Source organism: Notamacropus eugenii, chromosome 2, assembly GCF_028372415.1.
Source record: "Notamacropus eugenii isolate mMacEug1 chromosome 2, mMacEug1.pri_v2, whole genome shotgun sequence".
NCBI lineage: Eukaryota > Metazoa > Chordata > Mammalia > Diprotodontia > Macropodidae > Notamacropus > Notamacropus eugenii.
Window position 1 is genome coordinate 511,838,484 of NC_092873.1, and position 16,716 is coordinate 511,855,199.

The window sequence follows — 16,716 nt, forward strand, 5'->3', positions numbered from 1 at the left end:
CCCTAGATAAACAATATTTAAGAGAGTGGATAGATAAAATTCTAGCCCAGTACCCCAAAGAGTAACCAAACTGATGAACTTTAATCTCCTAAGGGACATAGCTCCCCTTCCAGCAGGAATCAAAGTCTCTCTTGGAAAAGGGTGGTCAGAGGAGACTTTAGAGGTATTTATTCCTGATTCTCCATGACTGGCATCTAGAGAGATCCATGTGGACACACATAACCTACATGAGCACCACATATACACATACACACATATAAATCCTATACATACAAGAGATATATAGTGATTATGAAAGATAATTCCAGAAGGATGAGAAAGGTCCAGAAAGAATGAAGTGTGGACTCTAAATATAATTTCTCATGGCATGGGATGGTAGAGTCCTGGTAGAATTCCTCCATTTGATCTCCAGCTAAAGTTAAGCCCAGCCATCTTTCCCTTGTCTCCCAGATGGGTTTCTGAGTCTGCCAGAGAAGCTTGCGCACTGCATCTCAATTAGTGTATTTTCTCCCCAGGCATCGAAGAATTCCCCCTTTTCAGCTATTGTGTTAGCAGTCTCAATTATAATGTAAGCTTCTGGAGGGCAGGGGCTATCTTTTCCTTTGCTTGTATTTGTATTTCCATCATCCAGCACACAGAAAGTATTTTAGAAATTCTTGCTGACTTTTCTGAGGTTTTGTTTCTTCATCTGTAAAAATGCCAGTAATAATCCTTGCAGCATCTACTTGAAAGGGTTGTTATGTGGTTCACACAACCTTAGTACTGACAGAGCATTCAGTACAAACCCCTCATTTTACACACCAGCAAATTTAGGGGCAGACAGCTTGTGTCTCGTCCAGACAGAGGTGTAAGTGGTAGCTAAAAGCGATGCACGGCACAGGCGCTGGACTCGGAGTGAGGAAGACCTGAGCAAATCCTCCCTCAGCCGCGGGCTGGCTGTGTGACCCTGGGCAAGTCACTTCACCTTGGTGTTCTCATCTGTAAAATGGGTGGTTGCTGTGAGGCTCGAAATCGATAACCTTAAAGCATGCGATCAATGTTACCATTACTGCTCAGGGGTTTGAACCCGGGTCTCGCGTGCACAGCTTCTAATTCCGAAGCACCCCGGGGGGGTCACCTTAAGATCGAGGGCTGCAGGAGACCTCGGGGCACCCCAGGCCGCTGGCTCCAGCGTCGGAGCCCTGAATTCCAGGAAGCCATTCGCAATGATGCGCACTTTGATTCCTCCCTCCCGCAGGAGATAAGCCCCTAAAGGCATCTCCAAAAGCGCTGCTCAAATCCAAGCTCCCACTACCCTGCTCTCCACGCCTCCCTTCCACCGGCTCCGTCCTGGGACCCCGCCCCCAGCCCACCGGCCCCGCCCTCGGCCCCGCCTCCGCCAGTGCCCCGCCCCTTCGGCCTCGAGCCTATATAAGCGCGTGACGTCAGCTCGTTTGTTGTCATTGGCGGCTCCCAAGATGGCGTCCATCATGGAGGGGCCGCTGAGTAAATGGACCAACGTGATGAAAGGCTGGCAGTATCGCTGGTTCGTGCTGGACTACAACGCGGGGCTGCTGTCCTACTACACGGTGAGGAGGAGGCCGCCCGCCCGGACACGAGGCCTGGCCATGGGGCCCGTACGGGGCTTGGCCGGGGGGGGGGGGTGTTGCTGGGGAGTTGGGGGTTGCTATGCTGGGGGCTCGGCGCGAGCTTGGGAGGCGGGGCCTAGCGGCAGCCTGCCAATGGGAAGCGGCGACGTGAGGGCGCGGCCAATGAGGGGGCAAGAACTTGGAGATTTATGGACCGGGCGTGGGCGTGGGGTGGGGTCCTGAAGCCCGCCGGCTCGGGCGGGGCTGAGAGTTGGGGGGGGAAGTGCGCGCCCCCTCCCCACCCCCCTACCGCGGACCTCTGCGTCCCGGCCACGCCCATGCGCCTTGGCTGTCCTTTCTGAATCCCGTGTTCACGGGTGGGCTCCAAGGTCTCTCCGCGCCCCCTTCCTCGCGGGCGGGTCTGGGAAGCCTGAAACCCGGAGGAGCCCGAGGGCTGGGGCTCCCGAAGCCCCGGGGGGGTGGGGGCGGCGGGGCGTGGAGAGAGCGCGTGACCTTGGACCCCTCCCCCCGTGATGGGGCGCCCGGAGTTGTTCACGCCTTGACCTTCAGGGTCCTCCCCTCCCCCCTCAAGAGGTAACTTTGGGGGGCAATGGTTCCCTCTGCATTCCTTATTATTATCCTCAGAAGGGAGACTGCCAGGGGTGGGGGTGTCAGTGATCCCCCCGAAAGGTCAGTTGCCCTTAGTGGACCGTCCCCCCGCCCCCCTGGTGTGAATGGAGAGGCTTACTTAACACTGTGATGTCAGCCTGGAGCTATGTTCTGGAGGACGCTTTCCCCGATGCCTGGGGTGCCTTCCGAAGTGCGAGGTTCTGCTAGGCAGACCAGGCGATGGAGAGAGAGAGAGAAAACCTCTGCTGCCCTCTAGGACTTGACTTTCTGCTTGGGGAAAAAGAGAAGTCCAAAGAGAAATAGAACGCTGAAAGGGGCAGGCTTAAATTCTTCTGGAATGCTGAGAAAGTTTTGTAATTTTCATTTCTTCTGCATTAATGTATACTGCTAGGAGGAAATGATGTGAGTGTCAGGTGTGATGGGAGAACTCTGGTGTCATCATCTGGGAGTGCCCACTCAGGTACCAGTTGTGGGAATGCAACTCAGTTTCCTAAAATGAGGAGTTTGGACAAGGTGTCTATCTCTAAGGCCCTTTTTGTCTCTGAAACTCACGTGGCTGTGTCCACTTTTCCTTACACAGATTTCTAGCCATGGGCAATTCCCTTAATTTCTGTATAATACCTCCTTTTCAAATCCCCCCCACCCCCAAATGGGTACTTGTGCTAGGGAGGAGAGATGGATCCCTAAAAGCTAAATGGTGCCATTTGATAGTACTTTGCTCTAATTGTCAGTTACTAATAGCAGTGTGGTACTGGAAGAGAGAGAAGCTAGTATCCTTAATGATCGAGGAAAGTCTTTGGGAAGCTAGTCACTGTATTACTGTGTAGTTTTCGTCAGTCTCAAGTTTCTTCCTGTAAAATGGGAATAATGATAACACTTAGCCCACAGGATTACTGTTTGGCTCAAAGAAAGTATTGAAGGCCGAGCACTTTGCAGACTTTAAAGAGCTCTATGAATGCCTGGTGGGGGTGTGGTGTTATTAAGTTGATTGTCCAATTCACCGAATCTTGGATTGCCTTGCTCTGCTAGGCCTTGGAGCTAAAAAAATAAGAAATACTAGTGGTTCTGCTCTTAGAGTGCTCACAGTCCAATGGGGGGGTAGGAGGTGGGCCAAGAGCTAGTGGTAGAGGAGAAAAAATAGGGTGACCTGGAGAGAGAGAGAAAATTCCAAGCTGTGATTTTATTAGTATTAGAGAAATCCTGTTAATGCTCATTAATTTGAATTTTAAGCTTTGCAAAATCACATACAGCAGGCTAAATGTTTCCAGCCCTGTAAGCGAGACAGTGGGATGCAGTGATTCATCAGAGTCCAAGTCCTGAATCTGCAGCATTGGGGCTCTGTGCCCTTCACTCACTTGACTTCTCAGGGCTTCAGGAGATTCTCTTAAGGGGAGAAACTGCTGAATACTTCTCTTGTGGAAGCTTTGTGAGCAGTTCTTGGTCTTGTTGCTAAATGTCCGCGTTAGCAGTTTCTTTATTGGGAGTTCCCTATATCAAGGAAATCCAGAGTCTACCAAAAAAAGTTTTGCATAGTGTTGTTCACAGTTATCTTTCAGGTATTTGTGCAACTGAGGAAAGTAAATATTCAGCCTAAAATTTGTGAATCCTATAGGTCCAACCTTGAGGGATCTGTAATTTTGCCAGTATCCTCCTTCAGCACAGATTGCAAACCCTCTATCTATAATTTAGTAGATGGTTTTTGAGATTTGCTGTGGTTGGAAAAACTCCTACCCTGTGGGTAACTTCTTGCTGTGTTTTTCTGTCTATATTTAGCCAGGTTACTTCTTGAACAGCAGGCATCCTGTCCCAGGGAGTGTGTAAGGACCTGCCTAAGCTGAGGCTTCCCTTAGATTTTACCCTTTAAGAACCTGACCAGGGTTGCCACACTAAGGCCCTGAGGGGTAGGTCTTTAGAGAGAAGAAAACCCTATGGCTCAGTTAAATTAGCAGGTGATCTGTGGAAAGTCAACTGTGATGGTAATCTGGAAATCCTGCTGAACCTGTCTAGCCACTTCTGGTCTCTAAAATCTAGGTAAAGTTTTCAACATGGTATCCCCTTGTTGTCTGCCATTTACTTACCTTCCTGCCTTATTAGCTGAATAAATAAATAAATATTGAGCTACTGAGCAAATGTTCATTAGTCAGTAGGATGGAGTCTGGCACTGAAATATTCTTCAACCCAAGCATAGGCTTTGTCTGGGAATCTGAAAGCCAACACCCTCCTTTCCTCTCTTCTTTGTACAACTTTCCCTGGCCTTTCAGATCTCTGACAAATGTCTCTTTTTCCTGTTGGTGGATTCCAGCCTCAGCCAAATGTGGTGGTGTCCCTAGTCCCTTTTGTCTCTCTGCTTCTCATCCTTCTTCCTGGGGTCAGAAGCCAAAAGGCCACCCATAACAGCAAGCACCCTGGCATACCCAGGATGGCTGCTAGCCCAGATTCTTGGATCTGCTTTTCTTAAAGGAAAGGCAGCTTTTAAAGGGGTCGACAGTCTACTTTAATTACATTCACTAGTTCGGGTGAAAGTCAGTACCCTGACTGTCAAAGAAAATACATGCAGAGAAATTAGCATCAAGACCAACAGACAGGGCTGTGACTGCTTGAATCAAAGCAATATTGCTATACACTTTACATACACCACTGATTGGAGAGAGCCTTTACATCTGAGCAATTAGGGGTCCTGAACATACGGACACTCAGAGTCTCAACCAAGGAATCACAAGGTTCTTCTCAAATCCCAACCTCCCAGTATATATAGTTTTGAACTAACAGGTTCAGAGTGAGAAGGCATCACAACCCATGTAACTCAACACAGCTATGAACTACTGGGGTTCAGAGGAGAATGAGCCTTCAGATGTTTTCAATGAGCCTGGGAAACTGAACTCCAAAAAGAAAATAACAAAAATCCCACTTTGCTTGCTTTTACACCACCCTTGCCAAGAGAGGCAAGTTTCCAGTTCTCATTAAGCCCAAGAGAATTTTTTCTTCTTTGCAGTATTCTCTCCATTAAAATTTGGGGCTGGGGGAGAGAATGGTTGGCAATTCCCCAAGTTACAGAAGTGCCAGCATTTGTGGAGATAAGATGGGCCCAGTGGATTAGTTGGACCTCTCTGATCAGTGTTGAAAGAGGCAGGAATGCATGGCTTTTGAACTACTTGTAGGTCTATTTTATGGCATGTGTTTCTTGAGGAGGAGGAGGAGGAGGAGGAGGATCTGCTAGGACTGGAGAAGAAACATTGAATTTGTAGTCAGAGTTGAATGACCTGATTTTGAGCCCTGCCTTAACAAACTTCATGGTTTGGGGTGTGCTGTTTAACCTCTTTGGGCCTCAGTTTCCCCATTTGTGAAATGAAAGAATGAAAAAGTGTTTAGTACGTGATCATTCTGTGAAGCCTTAGCCATACAAAGAGAGGTCCTCACCACATGGGAGCTCCATTCTAATACTGGCAGGAGCCTGGAAGGGAGGGCTGGATCAGTAAGACATTTCTCTAGCTCTGGGAAGTTTACAAAATTCTTTTTTCCCAGAGTGGCTCTGGTAGGTTGTAGGATACAGGCTTCCAGTCCAGTGGTCTTTGAATTCTACCCTGCTGTCTCCTGATGCTCTCGAAGGTCCTGGCTAGCTCCCTAAGATAATCTGACACTGAATATAAAGGCATGAAGTTATATGAGGCAGCCAGGTGGCAGAGTGGGTAGAGCACTGGGCCTGGAGTTCAAAAAACCTGAATTCAGATTTGACCTTTCAAGTTCACCTGCGGATGGGGATCACAGTAGTACCTAGGGCACTTGATAAATGCTTCTTTCTTCCTCTTTCTCCCCACTCCATCCCTCTCTTCTCTCCCTCTCTCCCTTCGGAAACTGGTTGCTCTGGACTTCTCTAGGTCTGTACCTCTAAATTCATTGGCCCCCAGAGAGTCCAGCTTGAACTAGACTCTGGGATTGCTGTGACCAGAAGTCTCTTTGGGTGTGGCCATTTTACTTTCCCTGGGCTTGGAAGTCAGTGCAGTTACTTAGAAGGACATGAATATCTGTTATCCTGCCAGTTATAGAACCGTGCAGCCTTTCATCTTCATAAAAGTGCTGTGAGATACTTTATCAAATGCCTGGGTGAAATTTAGTTAAACTAAGTCTGTGGCTTCCCCTTGGGCTGTGATTTTAACGACCCTTAGAAAGCAGATCGAGCTAGTTAGCTGGGGCCTTCTCTTGCCGAGGCCAGGCTGCCTGTTTGTGTTCATCAGTCATCTAGCTGATGATCTCTGCCAGGATTTCCCAGGACTCAGACTCAGGCTCATGGATTTGTAGTTCTGTTCTGTTCTCTTTTGAAAGTGGAGATCTTTGCTTTTCTCCAGACTTGTTACATTGTGTATTTCTCCACAGTCTTTCAAATAAGACTGACATTGACTTAACAGTTGTATCTACCAGCTGTTTCCAGACCTGAGGATACAATTCATATTGGCCAGATGATTGGAATCCATCAACGACAGCCCCCTGCTTTTGGGTATCTAGATAATGTTAGTCTTTTTGGTTCTTTCGTTACCAATATAAAGGTCTTTGTTCTTAGCGGAGTAAATAGAAGCAAGATAAGGTTTGGACTATAATAGAACCAGCTCCCTTTGTCCTTAGCTTCTTTTCCAGCCTCAGCTTGTTCTGAATTCCAACAGTCTTGGGCCACATTATTACAGTATTCTTCTTGTTATCTCCTGCTATTTTGTGTTGTGTTCGTGCCTTTTTTTTTTTTTTTTTTTTTGCTCAGAGGGCAGTTGGGGTTAAGTGACTTGCTCAGGGTCACCTGGACAGTAAGTATGAAGTGTGTGAGGCCAGATTTGAACTCAGGTCCTCCTGATTCCAGGGCTGGTGCTCTGTCTACTGTACCACCTAGCTGCTGTTCTGTACATACATTTGTAAAAGCTGAGTTTATTGATCAGTTTCCTGTGTATGTTCTCTTTGGACCATCAACCACTTTCACTCTTCACTAGAGTTGTTTGCCTTGGTCTTCAGCTTTTTAATCTTGCAGTTTTTAATTTTAATTTGCCTTTCCTTCACTGTTTTCCCCTGCAGACTTTTAGACCCTGGAATCTTACCTTGTCCTTTCTTTGGATTCCTTTGGAATCTGCCCTGCCCAAATCTGGGGTGCACATATAAATGAAGAAACATATTAAATGCTTCCTATGTCCCTGGCACTGTGCATACACTGTAAAAGGCTCTGAGATAACTCCCCCCCCCCCCCCTGCCCTTTCCCAAGCTTATCTTCTAGGAGGTGTAGTAGGGGAGTGATCAGGGAAGAGGGTGCTTTGTGCCTGGGACGTCACAGAGATAGCAGTGGGGTTGGAGGGTAGTTGGCAGGCATATTCTTTCCAGGTATAGGTATGAGTTTGATGGCTGTTTTCAGAGTAAGAGGTGGGAGGGGAACATGTGATGGGCAGATGGCCAGTGGTCATCATGGTGGCTGCTCACCCTTCAGTAGTGAAGGCCTTTGGAATAGCACTTCAGAGCCCACTCGGACTAAATAGCAGCCTCTGCCTGACTTTCTTACTTGGTGTGGCACAGTTGCTAAGATGTAGCTATCACTTTCCCCCTACGGTTCTCCTCTTTTCTACCCAATAAGTGGTATGACCTTGGGTAAATCAATCTCCCTAATTTCCTCCTGTAAAATGAGCAAAATGGACTAGATAAAGTCCGTTCCAATTGTCCGTCCTTGATCTTGGGCAGAACTGGAATGGATTTTGACCCAGCCAGAGCAGCCAGCTTTTCTTCGTGCAGCAGAATATAATAATTTGGGGGAAGAACACAAAGTGGGAGCTTCCCTTCCTGCAGCAAATGGCTTTTGTGAGATGGATATCGTGTTTCTAAACACAAACAGCTTGGACCTAGAAAAGAACAGTGTTGAAATGATTGAGCTTCCAACTTAAATCCCACATCGCTGCCCACAGAGAAGACAACCCCCACACCCACAATCTCCCTCAGTTCCTTTCTCCTTGAAGCAACCTTGAAGGCTGGCTCAAAGAGCTCTTTTCCTTTGCTTTGGCCTGGAATTTTCTGAATAATATGTCATTTGTCCACATTACAGTGTACAGATTGTTTACAGATTGTACCTTTTGAAGTTGAATTGACTTTGGTTTTTCTAATAGCACTTTGTGTATGTTATCTCATTTGTTCCTCGCTGGGACAGGGAGTGCAGATATTATCCCCATTTTACAATTGAAAGAACTGTGGTAGGGAAGGGGGAGGGAGAAGGGAGAGAATTTGGAACAGAAAATAAAATAAAATTGAATTTTAAAAAACTGTGGCTCAAAGATGATATAGTAATAACTGAAATTCAAAGTTTGCAAATTGTTTGACCTGAATGATTTCATTTCAAACAACTGTCTGGGGAAGGCACTAGGATTATCTTCATGTTACAGATAAGGAAATTGAGGCTCAGATAGTATGACTTACCCAGGGTCACACAGCCAGTGAGTGTTATAGCCCAGGTCTTTTGACTTTCCAGTGCTCTTTCCTTATCATGTGGGTCATGGAATGATCTATTTAGTGCTGGAAGCAACCTTAGAGGTCATCTAGCTTCAATTCTGTCATTTTACGTATGAGGAAACAGAGGCCCTGAACGGTAAAGTGATTTGTCCAGGATTGTACCGGTATTAGGGAGCCTCTTTGAATCCAGATCTGGACTGATTCCAGCTCCCTGCTCCCATACATCATCTGTCAGTCAGCAAGCACTTATTAAATACCTACTACATACTGAACGGTGTGCTAAGCGCTGAGGCTTAGAAGCGCATAGACACAGGCCTGACCCATCCCCAGTGTCTGAGGAGCTCCCTATCTTCCTGTGCCAAGCTGGGCAGGGCACATGACTCCTCCTCAGGCTTTGTTCTGGTGAGTTTTCAAAGTCTGTATGGAGGACTTTTGTAGAGAAAACTTGACTCCCTGCCCCCAAAGGTGAGGTGTTTGGAGTAGCAATGGCCTCCTGGGAGATGTTGAACCACACCGGGAAGTTCTTGTTGGGCTACTTGGAGCTCAGCACAGTGCCTGCCACATGCTGCTTCAGAAATGCTTTTAAATGGATTATAATGGGGATTCCCAAAGCCCTCGGCTCTAATTTCTGTGACTCTCTAAAGTGTTGGTTATAAGTCAGGTGATTTGCTTGGCCCTGAGTGTACAAAAACAAAATAAATAGAAAAACTGGCATTTGTATTTCACCTACATGTGCCAGATGTGCCAGGTGCTCATCTGATTCTCACAACAGCTCTGGGAGTTAGGTCCTCATAGTTGAGGAAACTGAGGCAGACAGATGTTAAGTGACTAGTCATGTAGTCTTATAGTCATATAGCTAGTATCTTGGACTGGATTTGAACTCTGCTCTTCCTGACTCCAAGGCTAGATTATTTCCAATTTATGCTGTATTTAACCTTTTTGTTTGTAGCTAGTTGTGTTGTCTCCCTCAATTAGATTGTGAGTTCCTTGTAAGCAGGGATTATTTTTTGCATTTCTTTGTATCCCCAGGGCTTAGTTCAGTGTTTGGCACATAAATGTGCTTAATAATGCTTAATAAATGATGATTGACTGACTGACTAACCCACTCTAATAGAGGTTCGGCATTTGATAGTGAAAATCATAGAAAGTTCCACAGGCAAGTCTATGGGCCTGGGAGACTGGTTCCTTATAAAATGAGACATTGACCTAGCTGGCTTCTCCTGTCCCTTTCAGCTTTACAGTACTGATCCTGTCTGAACATTCCCTTTGTGTCTTCCTCTAAACTCTTACTCCATCTCCAAGAAAAATAAGGTTTTGATTACTTTTTCCTTACCTGTTTTATTGTTTGGTGAGTGGGCTGTGCATTGATAGCACCTCATAAAATATGACAAATGATAAATTCAAGTTCTTTGCCACATCACCCATGTGATGCCCTGTGAGCACTGGAGGACTGGTGGTCAGTAGCCATCCTGGCTGTCCACACATGGCCATTGTCTGCTGTGGGGGCTCCTTCCTGCAATGAACTGTTTGGGATTCAGAGAGGGTTAGGCTATCCAGAGGGGTGGGCCTATGCCTTTATTTTCTCTTTTTAGTGTCTGATCAGTTCAGCAGTCTGACTAGTGTTTGGCATGGGGTCTTGGATCTAGTACATAGACCCCTAGTGTTCCTTAAATTTCTTTGAAACCGACTCCTTTGAGGTGGCCCTCAGAAGGTCACCCCTACAACTTGGGGTGCTGAGGAGCACAGGGATAGGCAGGCCCCAGGGCCATCCCCTTTGATCCCTGCTCAGGTTTTTACTCCCATAAAACCTTTGACATTTCACAAGTGCCATATTTTAAGCTTCTTTTAGGCTTAGTGAGATGATCAGAAAGTTGACTTAGAAATTTTCTCATTTCTCTCTTTCCTGGTCAGAAACAGAGAAGAGTATCAAAGACTCTTTTAGAAATGGAAATAGAGAAAGCAAGTAGCTTTCCTGGGGCCCAAGACAGGCCCCTCCCTGTAAGGCAAGACCTGAGCGACCTAGCAGTCAGCTGCAGACTGTCCCGAAGTATCCAGACACTAGAGCATCATCTGTTCAGTATCTCCTTGCCTCTTGCCATTCACAACTCGTCTTTTTAGGCAGATTCTCACATGGTTAGAGGCATCAGTCAGAACAATTAACAAACACTTATTAAGTGCTTACTGTGTGCAGTGTAGTATGCTAGGTGAAGGGAGATGACCTCATACCCATCCTCATGGGTCTCAGAATTAGGAATAAGATAATATTTTCTTCCTTTCTTTTTCTAAAGGAGTTTTTTTTTAAATGAAGATCTATCTTCTTTTTCTCCTGCCCTGCTTGAGAAAGCAAGAAAACCCACAGATCCCTTTTATATAGTATTAACCATCTAAGTGTATTGGCATTAGAGAGGAAAATGGCATGGACAGGAGGTCCATAGGGGAAGGTTGTTTCTGACAAGGGGGAAACCTTGGGACAATAAAGAAGGCCTCCTGAATCTGGTGGCCTTACAGGAAGAGACTGAGCAAAGGTATGGCTCCATGTAGGCATGGTCTGAGTGATCCCTTTGGATTGGAGTATAGAGCTGTCTGGGGGTAAGGCAAGGCCTAGAATGGGGAGGAGTTTGAAGCAGTCTTTAACTCCTTTCTTCCTTTTTTCTCTTTAAAGTCTTGCCTGATTATCTTAGGAAAATCTGTTTAATGGGAAAGCATGAATTTTGAAGTGAAATTAGAGAGCTTCTGTGTCAGAATGCAAAGTGATGACCTCAGGCAGGGAGAAGCCAGTGTGAATCCTGCCTTTCCTGCTCACTAGCTGTGACCTCAGGTTCAGTGTCCTCATTTTGTAAAATGGGGCAGATATTGCCTGTAGTACCCACCTCACTGGGTTATTTTGAGCATCTGATGAGATAATGCCATAAAGTGCTTTGCAAACCTTAAAGCACTTTGTAAATGAAAGGTCTTGTTAGCTAGAAGAATGATAAAAACTGTAATAATATATAAAGAAACTTGTGCCATTGACCTCCCAAACCCTTAGAAGTGCTAAGGGATTCCCTTGAATGTCTCCACAAATGCCCCCTTTAGTTTCTTCCTAATTAAACCTTCTTTTGCTCAGACCCCTGAAGATAAAAATTTAGAGTATTTTTCATGTGATTGTAGATAGCTTTGATAACCTCATCTGACAACTGATCATATCTTTTGATCATTTATCAGTTGGGGAATGGTTCTTATTTTTATAAATGACTCAGTTCTCTATATATTTGAGAAATGAGTCCTTTACCAGAGGAACTTGCTTTCAAATTTTTTTCACAGTTACCATTGCTAACTGTATCTCCCTCCATGCTCCCCCACCTTATTCTGTTCTCTCTCCTTTGACCCCGTCCCTCCTCAAAAGTGTTTTGCTTCTGACTCCCCCCCCCAATCTGCCCCCCCTTCTTATCCCCTCCCCCCACTACTTTCCTATAAGGTAAGATAGATTTCTGTATACAATTATTGAGCCATTTCGGAGGAGAGTAAGGTTCACTCACTCCCCTTCAGCTCTCCCCTCTTCCCCTCCACTGTAAAAGCTTTTTCTTGACTCTTTTGTGTGAATTTATTTAGAGTCATTTTTTAAAGGTATTTGGAAGGGTTTGGGGGAGAGCTCCGAGTCTCTACCTTTACTCCATTGTCTTGGCTCACCCCCCACCCTCCCCAAAGAGGCTTTTATGGCTTGTCTTGGTACTCCCTGTAGTACTATTTGCACATCAATAAGCTCACTGTTTGCCAAACACTAGTTTCCAAAGGAACTTTTTTGAAGTTGGAAATTACCTGCTGGGTTTGGGTTGGGTTAGGGCAAGAATTTAAAACTCTTGTTTCCATCTTGTGCTCTTGTTACTGGCTTACACTGTTTTAGTTTGGCTCATAGAACTGCTTGTATAAGGTAAGGGATATCTCTGCACTTATTTACAAGCAAATCCAAAAATACAGTGAAACACCCAGGTGGGCCCTGAGAGAGCTTCAGCAGTGGCTCTGTCAACCCACCATGAAAGTCTATGGTTTTCCACTTTGATATTTTGCTTTCTGTGGTCTCTTTGTGATTTCATATGGAAAGGAAACCTTTTTCAAATAAGGGGACAAGACCTTGAGAATTCAACTGGAGTCTGGAGTCAGCTGAAAAAAATCTTATTTCATGAAATAAAATTTCATGGATGTCCTGGCCTGGCATCCAAGGGAGGCCCAAAGCAGGATTATCCATCCTATGGCTCTCTGCTCTTCAGCTATCCCCTCTAGGCAGATTTTGCAGTGAGCACTCAGAATTTAATATCTTAAGCAACAAACAAGTAAAATATGTGCCCCTAAATGACCATTACTCTCACAAATAGCAAAGGACTGCCCAGTGCCTTCCATACAAGCAGGGCTGCCCTGAAGCTGATAGCAATCTCTGTAGTTGGCTGAAGCTACTTGGGCCCAGGCTTACATGTGGTGCATGGACATCTCATGCCTACAAATTCAGTGCTTTCTTCACTGTACCACACTGTTTGGAAATAAGACCAGACCCATGCTACCCACCGACTACTTGCTATTCAGAAATAAAATAGGATTCAGTTCAGTGGCAGACATGAAGCTTTGTCTATGCTAGGTCATGTTGGGTGAAATAAACACTATTTTTGCTGGGCAAGGTCCCTGCCATCCTGGAACCAAGAGTCACACGTGCTAGTCAGCTCTTAACCATGTCTACTGATGAATTCATGATAGAGGGTCTACCCAATGTGGTACAGGATAGGATAGCTTTCCTCACTATCTCTTGACATTGAAAAGGCACCAGGAAGGACTCTAGCTGTGTATGCCTTTTAGCCCTTGCCCTTGACATGTGGCTAGCCCGCCTTCTTCCTGTCATGTAATTTTTTGGAAATCTTTTTTTATGCTTTGGACTTTCTTCTTGCTCATGTGCTACAGTCTGCTCACAACCAACTGTTGAACTCTCTAAGAGGAAGGATTGCTGAGTGTTGGTGGCAAAAGTCTGGAAGCGGCAATTGGAAATAAGGATTATTCCACTTCCCCTTCTAGGACCAGTGTGACAGAGATTGGGCCAGGTGGAGGGATGATGGGAGAAGGAATAGCCAATACAGGGGAGGATGATCAAAGATCAAGTGTCACTTGGGGAAACCACGTTACCCGTGTGTGCTAGTCGGTGGAAGGAGTGTGAGAAGGGAAATTCATTATAGAATGAGAATTCCATAGGACATGGTGGAAGGAGAGGGCAGAGTTGGAATGGGTCTTAGGAAAGGAAGTTCAAGGAATATTGGGATGAGGATAAGAGTTGGGGGAAGGGCCTTTATTCCTAGGCAGCTGATAAGTAACATAGGGATAGGGAAGGTAATTTAGAACTGGGCATCTAGTTTTCTAGCCCTAGTGGCAGCAAAAGGTGGCAGATGCATTAAAATCTGAGGGTTCTGCTGTGGGTCTTGGTGGCCCTTCCCAGCAAGGAGAGCATGGGCACAGCTTGCAGTGTGGGGTCTATCCCTTCACCACTGTCTCTCAGCATCCTCTCTTTCTTTGAAGTTTACTCTTATATAAGTCCTGGTGGCTATTGTCTTACCAGCCCCCAAGGTCATTCTTCCTTGTTTCTTAAGGAGTTCACTAGGTTCACTGTGTTCCTGTCCTCCTGTCCTTGTTTAAGGGGACTTCAGAATTTATGTCGATATTTTTCCCAGACACTCTTATCTTCCTTTTCCTCCATCTTCCCAAATCCCCATGACTTTCACCCCACTTCAGCTGCGCTGGAATGGTCACACCCTACATAGCTCATCATTAGCCACAAGTGTTCTCCTTTCTTAATCAAAAATAGCAACAAGAAAAATTCTGACATTGCTCTAGCTGACCATAATTTCTTATCCATCTTTCCCTTTGCCTTATACCTCTTAAACCCATCTTTTACCTGTACAACACCTGCAGTCTTTCCAGCCCTTGGTACTTTCTCTGTATTTCACTTTGGCTTTGCATTCTTTCTTCCCTTCCCAAAGTTTCACTCCAGTTGTTGCTCTCATTGCTTTCTCACACTCAGCCTCACGGTTACTTAACCAGATGCCAGCCCTGCATTTTTCCTACCATTCACACTTATTCACTGGTTGCTGAATGGAACTGGAGTATACTACACATTTTTGTTATCTAATCTCAACCAATCAGTCTTTTTATTTCTCCTTAATTGATTCCTCATCTCTCCATTCCCCAGATCTTCTCTCTTCAAGCCTTTCACACATCGTCTTTATTCCACCTCCTAGTTGACTCTACTGAGAAAGTTGAGGCTGTTAGTAGATTGTAAGCTCCTTGACATCAGGGTCTTTCAACCTCTTATTCTGTCCTTAATGCTTGGCACATAGTCGGTGCTTAATAAATGTTTGTGATTTGATGTGTGGTTTGTGCTTTGTTCTTGAAGAAGACCGTGACATCAGGCAGATGCTGATATGACTTGCATTGAATTGGATTTGAATGAGGGAGGGCTCTGCAAAGTCACCAGCGTCACTTTCTCCAGAGCCTTCTGGGTACAGTGGCCAGATATAGATCATGATGACTGGAGATGGCCCAGAATGCAGTGGGGGACCCTGACCTGTTTAAGCTGAAGTCTTTTCAGATTCTCACTTTGAGTGAGGTAACTAATGCCTATTCATTGAAGAGTAAGTCAAGGGAATGAGCTCTGTCTTCTCCCCTTCATCTCAAAAACCCTTGACATCCTCCCTTCCTCTTTCCTCCTTTCCTCCAGGCTCTGAGGGTGAAGTAGCTCTTCTTGCCAAGGCCAACCCTTCAACAAGTACCCTTCATCCAATCCTCTTCCTGCATTGGTTTCCTGTTGCTTTCAAACATACCCGTATTTCCCTCATCCTTAAAAACCTTGCCATCTCCTCTACCTATGATCTTTTATTTCTCCTTCCATTTCCAGCCATTTGTTGTTTGGTAATTTATTTGTGTGTGAGTCCTTGTGACCCCATATGGGGTTTTCTTGGCAGATATACTAGAGTGGCTTGTCATTTCCTTTTCCATTGGATTAAGTCAGGTATAGGTTAAGTGACTTGCCCAGGGTCATACAGCTAGTGAGTGTTGGAGGCTGGATTTGAACTCAGGTCTTCCTAATTCCAGCACTGTATCCGCTGAGCCACTTACCTGTCTAGATGAAACTCTATGTGTTCACTGTTTCTATTCTTTCCTCTCATCCTTCAACCCTTTTACAGTCTGGTTTCCGATCTCAGGAAACCCTCCAGTATGACGAGTGATCTCTTAATCACCAGATCCAGTGGTCTTTCTTTCAATTCTCATCCTTCTCTGTCAGGCCTAGAGGCCTAAGGGCTACCCGAGTCTTACCTTACCTATCGCAGGTCTTCGGCTGGCCAAACCAGATAAACGTATGAGAGAAGAGACTTTCCAGAGTCGAACGAGGGTTAGGCTTTATTCAGGGTCTTAGTTACATGTGCAGGGGGAACTCTTCCTGAGGAGAGAGAAATCTCCCAAGGAGGCAAAGATCTTACAGTAAGAGAATGGAAGCGGAAGTGGAAGAGGGAGAGAGGGGAGAGGGAAGAAAGAAGAGAGGAGAGAGGGAAGAGGGGCCTTCTGTCCTCTAAGGGCCCCTCAGCGCTAAGAGAGGCTTCAGGCTTTCCCGACCCTACTTAAGCTCTCCTGCCGCATAGTTTGCACCTGAATACCGTGCCTGTTAGACAACAATAGGTGTGCTCAGACCCCGGGCCAATCTCGAGGGTGGGGATGCTCTCTCCCAGCACATTTCCCACGGGAAGAGGCGGAAATGCACGAGATAGCCCAGTCTCACACCTCAATTCCCTGCTGTTCCCTGGGGGGCCTCATGAGAACTCTAAGGTTTAGAAGTCCTCACCTTTACCTGCCCGAGACTGTCCACATGGAACTGAGCTTACACCCCCAACACTTCTCGACCTCTCAGTACTCTTAGCTCTATCCAGTAGTTTCTCCTAGAAGACTCCTCTGAGCTTTCACAACATTCTTTTCTTCTGATTCTCCACTGACTGGTGGTGGGTCCTTCCTTTAGTCAGTAGGGTTGAATCAGCCTTCCTTACTGGCTCAT

The 16,716-nt window shown here is 45.8% G+C and overlaps 1 protein-coding gene across 9 annotated transcripts in view; it reads left to right on the top strand.

Moving 5' to 3' along the window:
• The first annotated feature begins 1,427 nt into the window (after positions 1–1,427).
• The window catches only part of OSBPL9 (oxysterol binding protein like 9), a 143,545-nt gene continuing 128,256 nt past the window's right edge, over positions 1,428–16,716 (top strand). For 4 of the 9 annotated variants that reach the window (XM_072649431.1, XM_072649432.1, XM_072649433.1 and 1 more), the window contains exon 1: positions 1,428–1,568. In XM_072649431.1, coding sequence (XP_072505532.1) covers positions 1,458–1,568 — 111 coding nt within the window. In that variant the 5' untranslated portion in view covers positions 1,428–1,457. Of the gene's footprint in view, positions 1,569–2,081; positions 2,163–16,716 lie in introns of those variants that run through there. The other 5 variants (XM_072649441.1, XM_072649442.1, XM_072649440.1 and 2 more) reach the window with 4 other exon arrangements.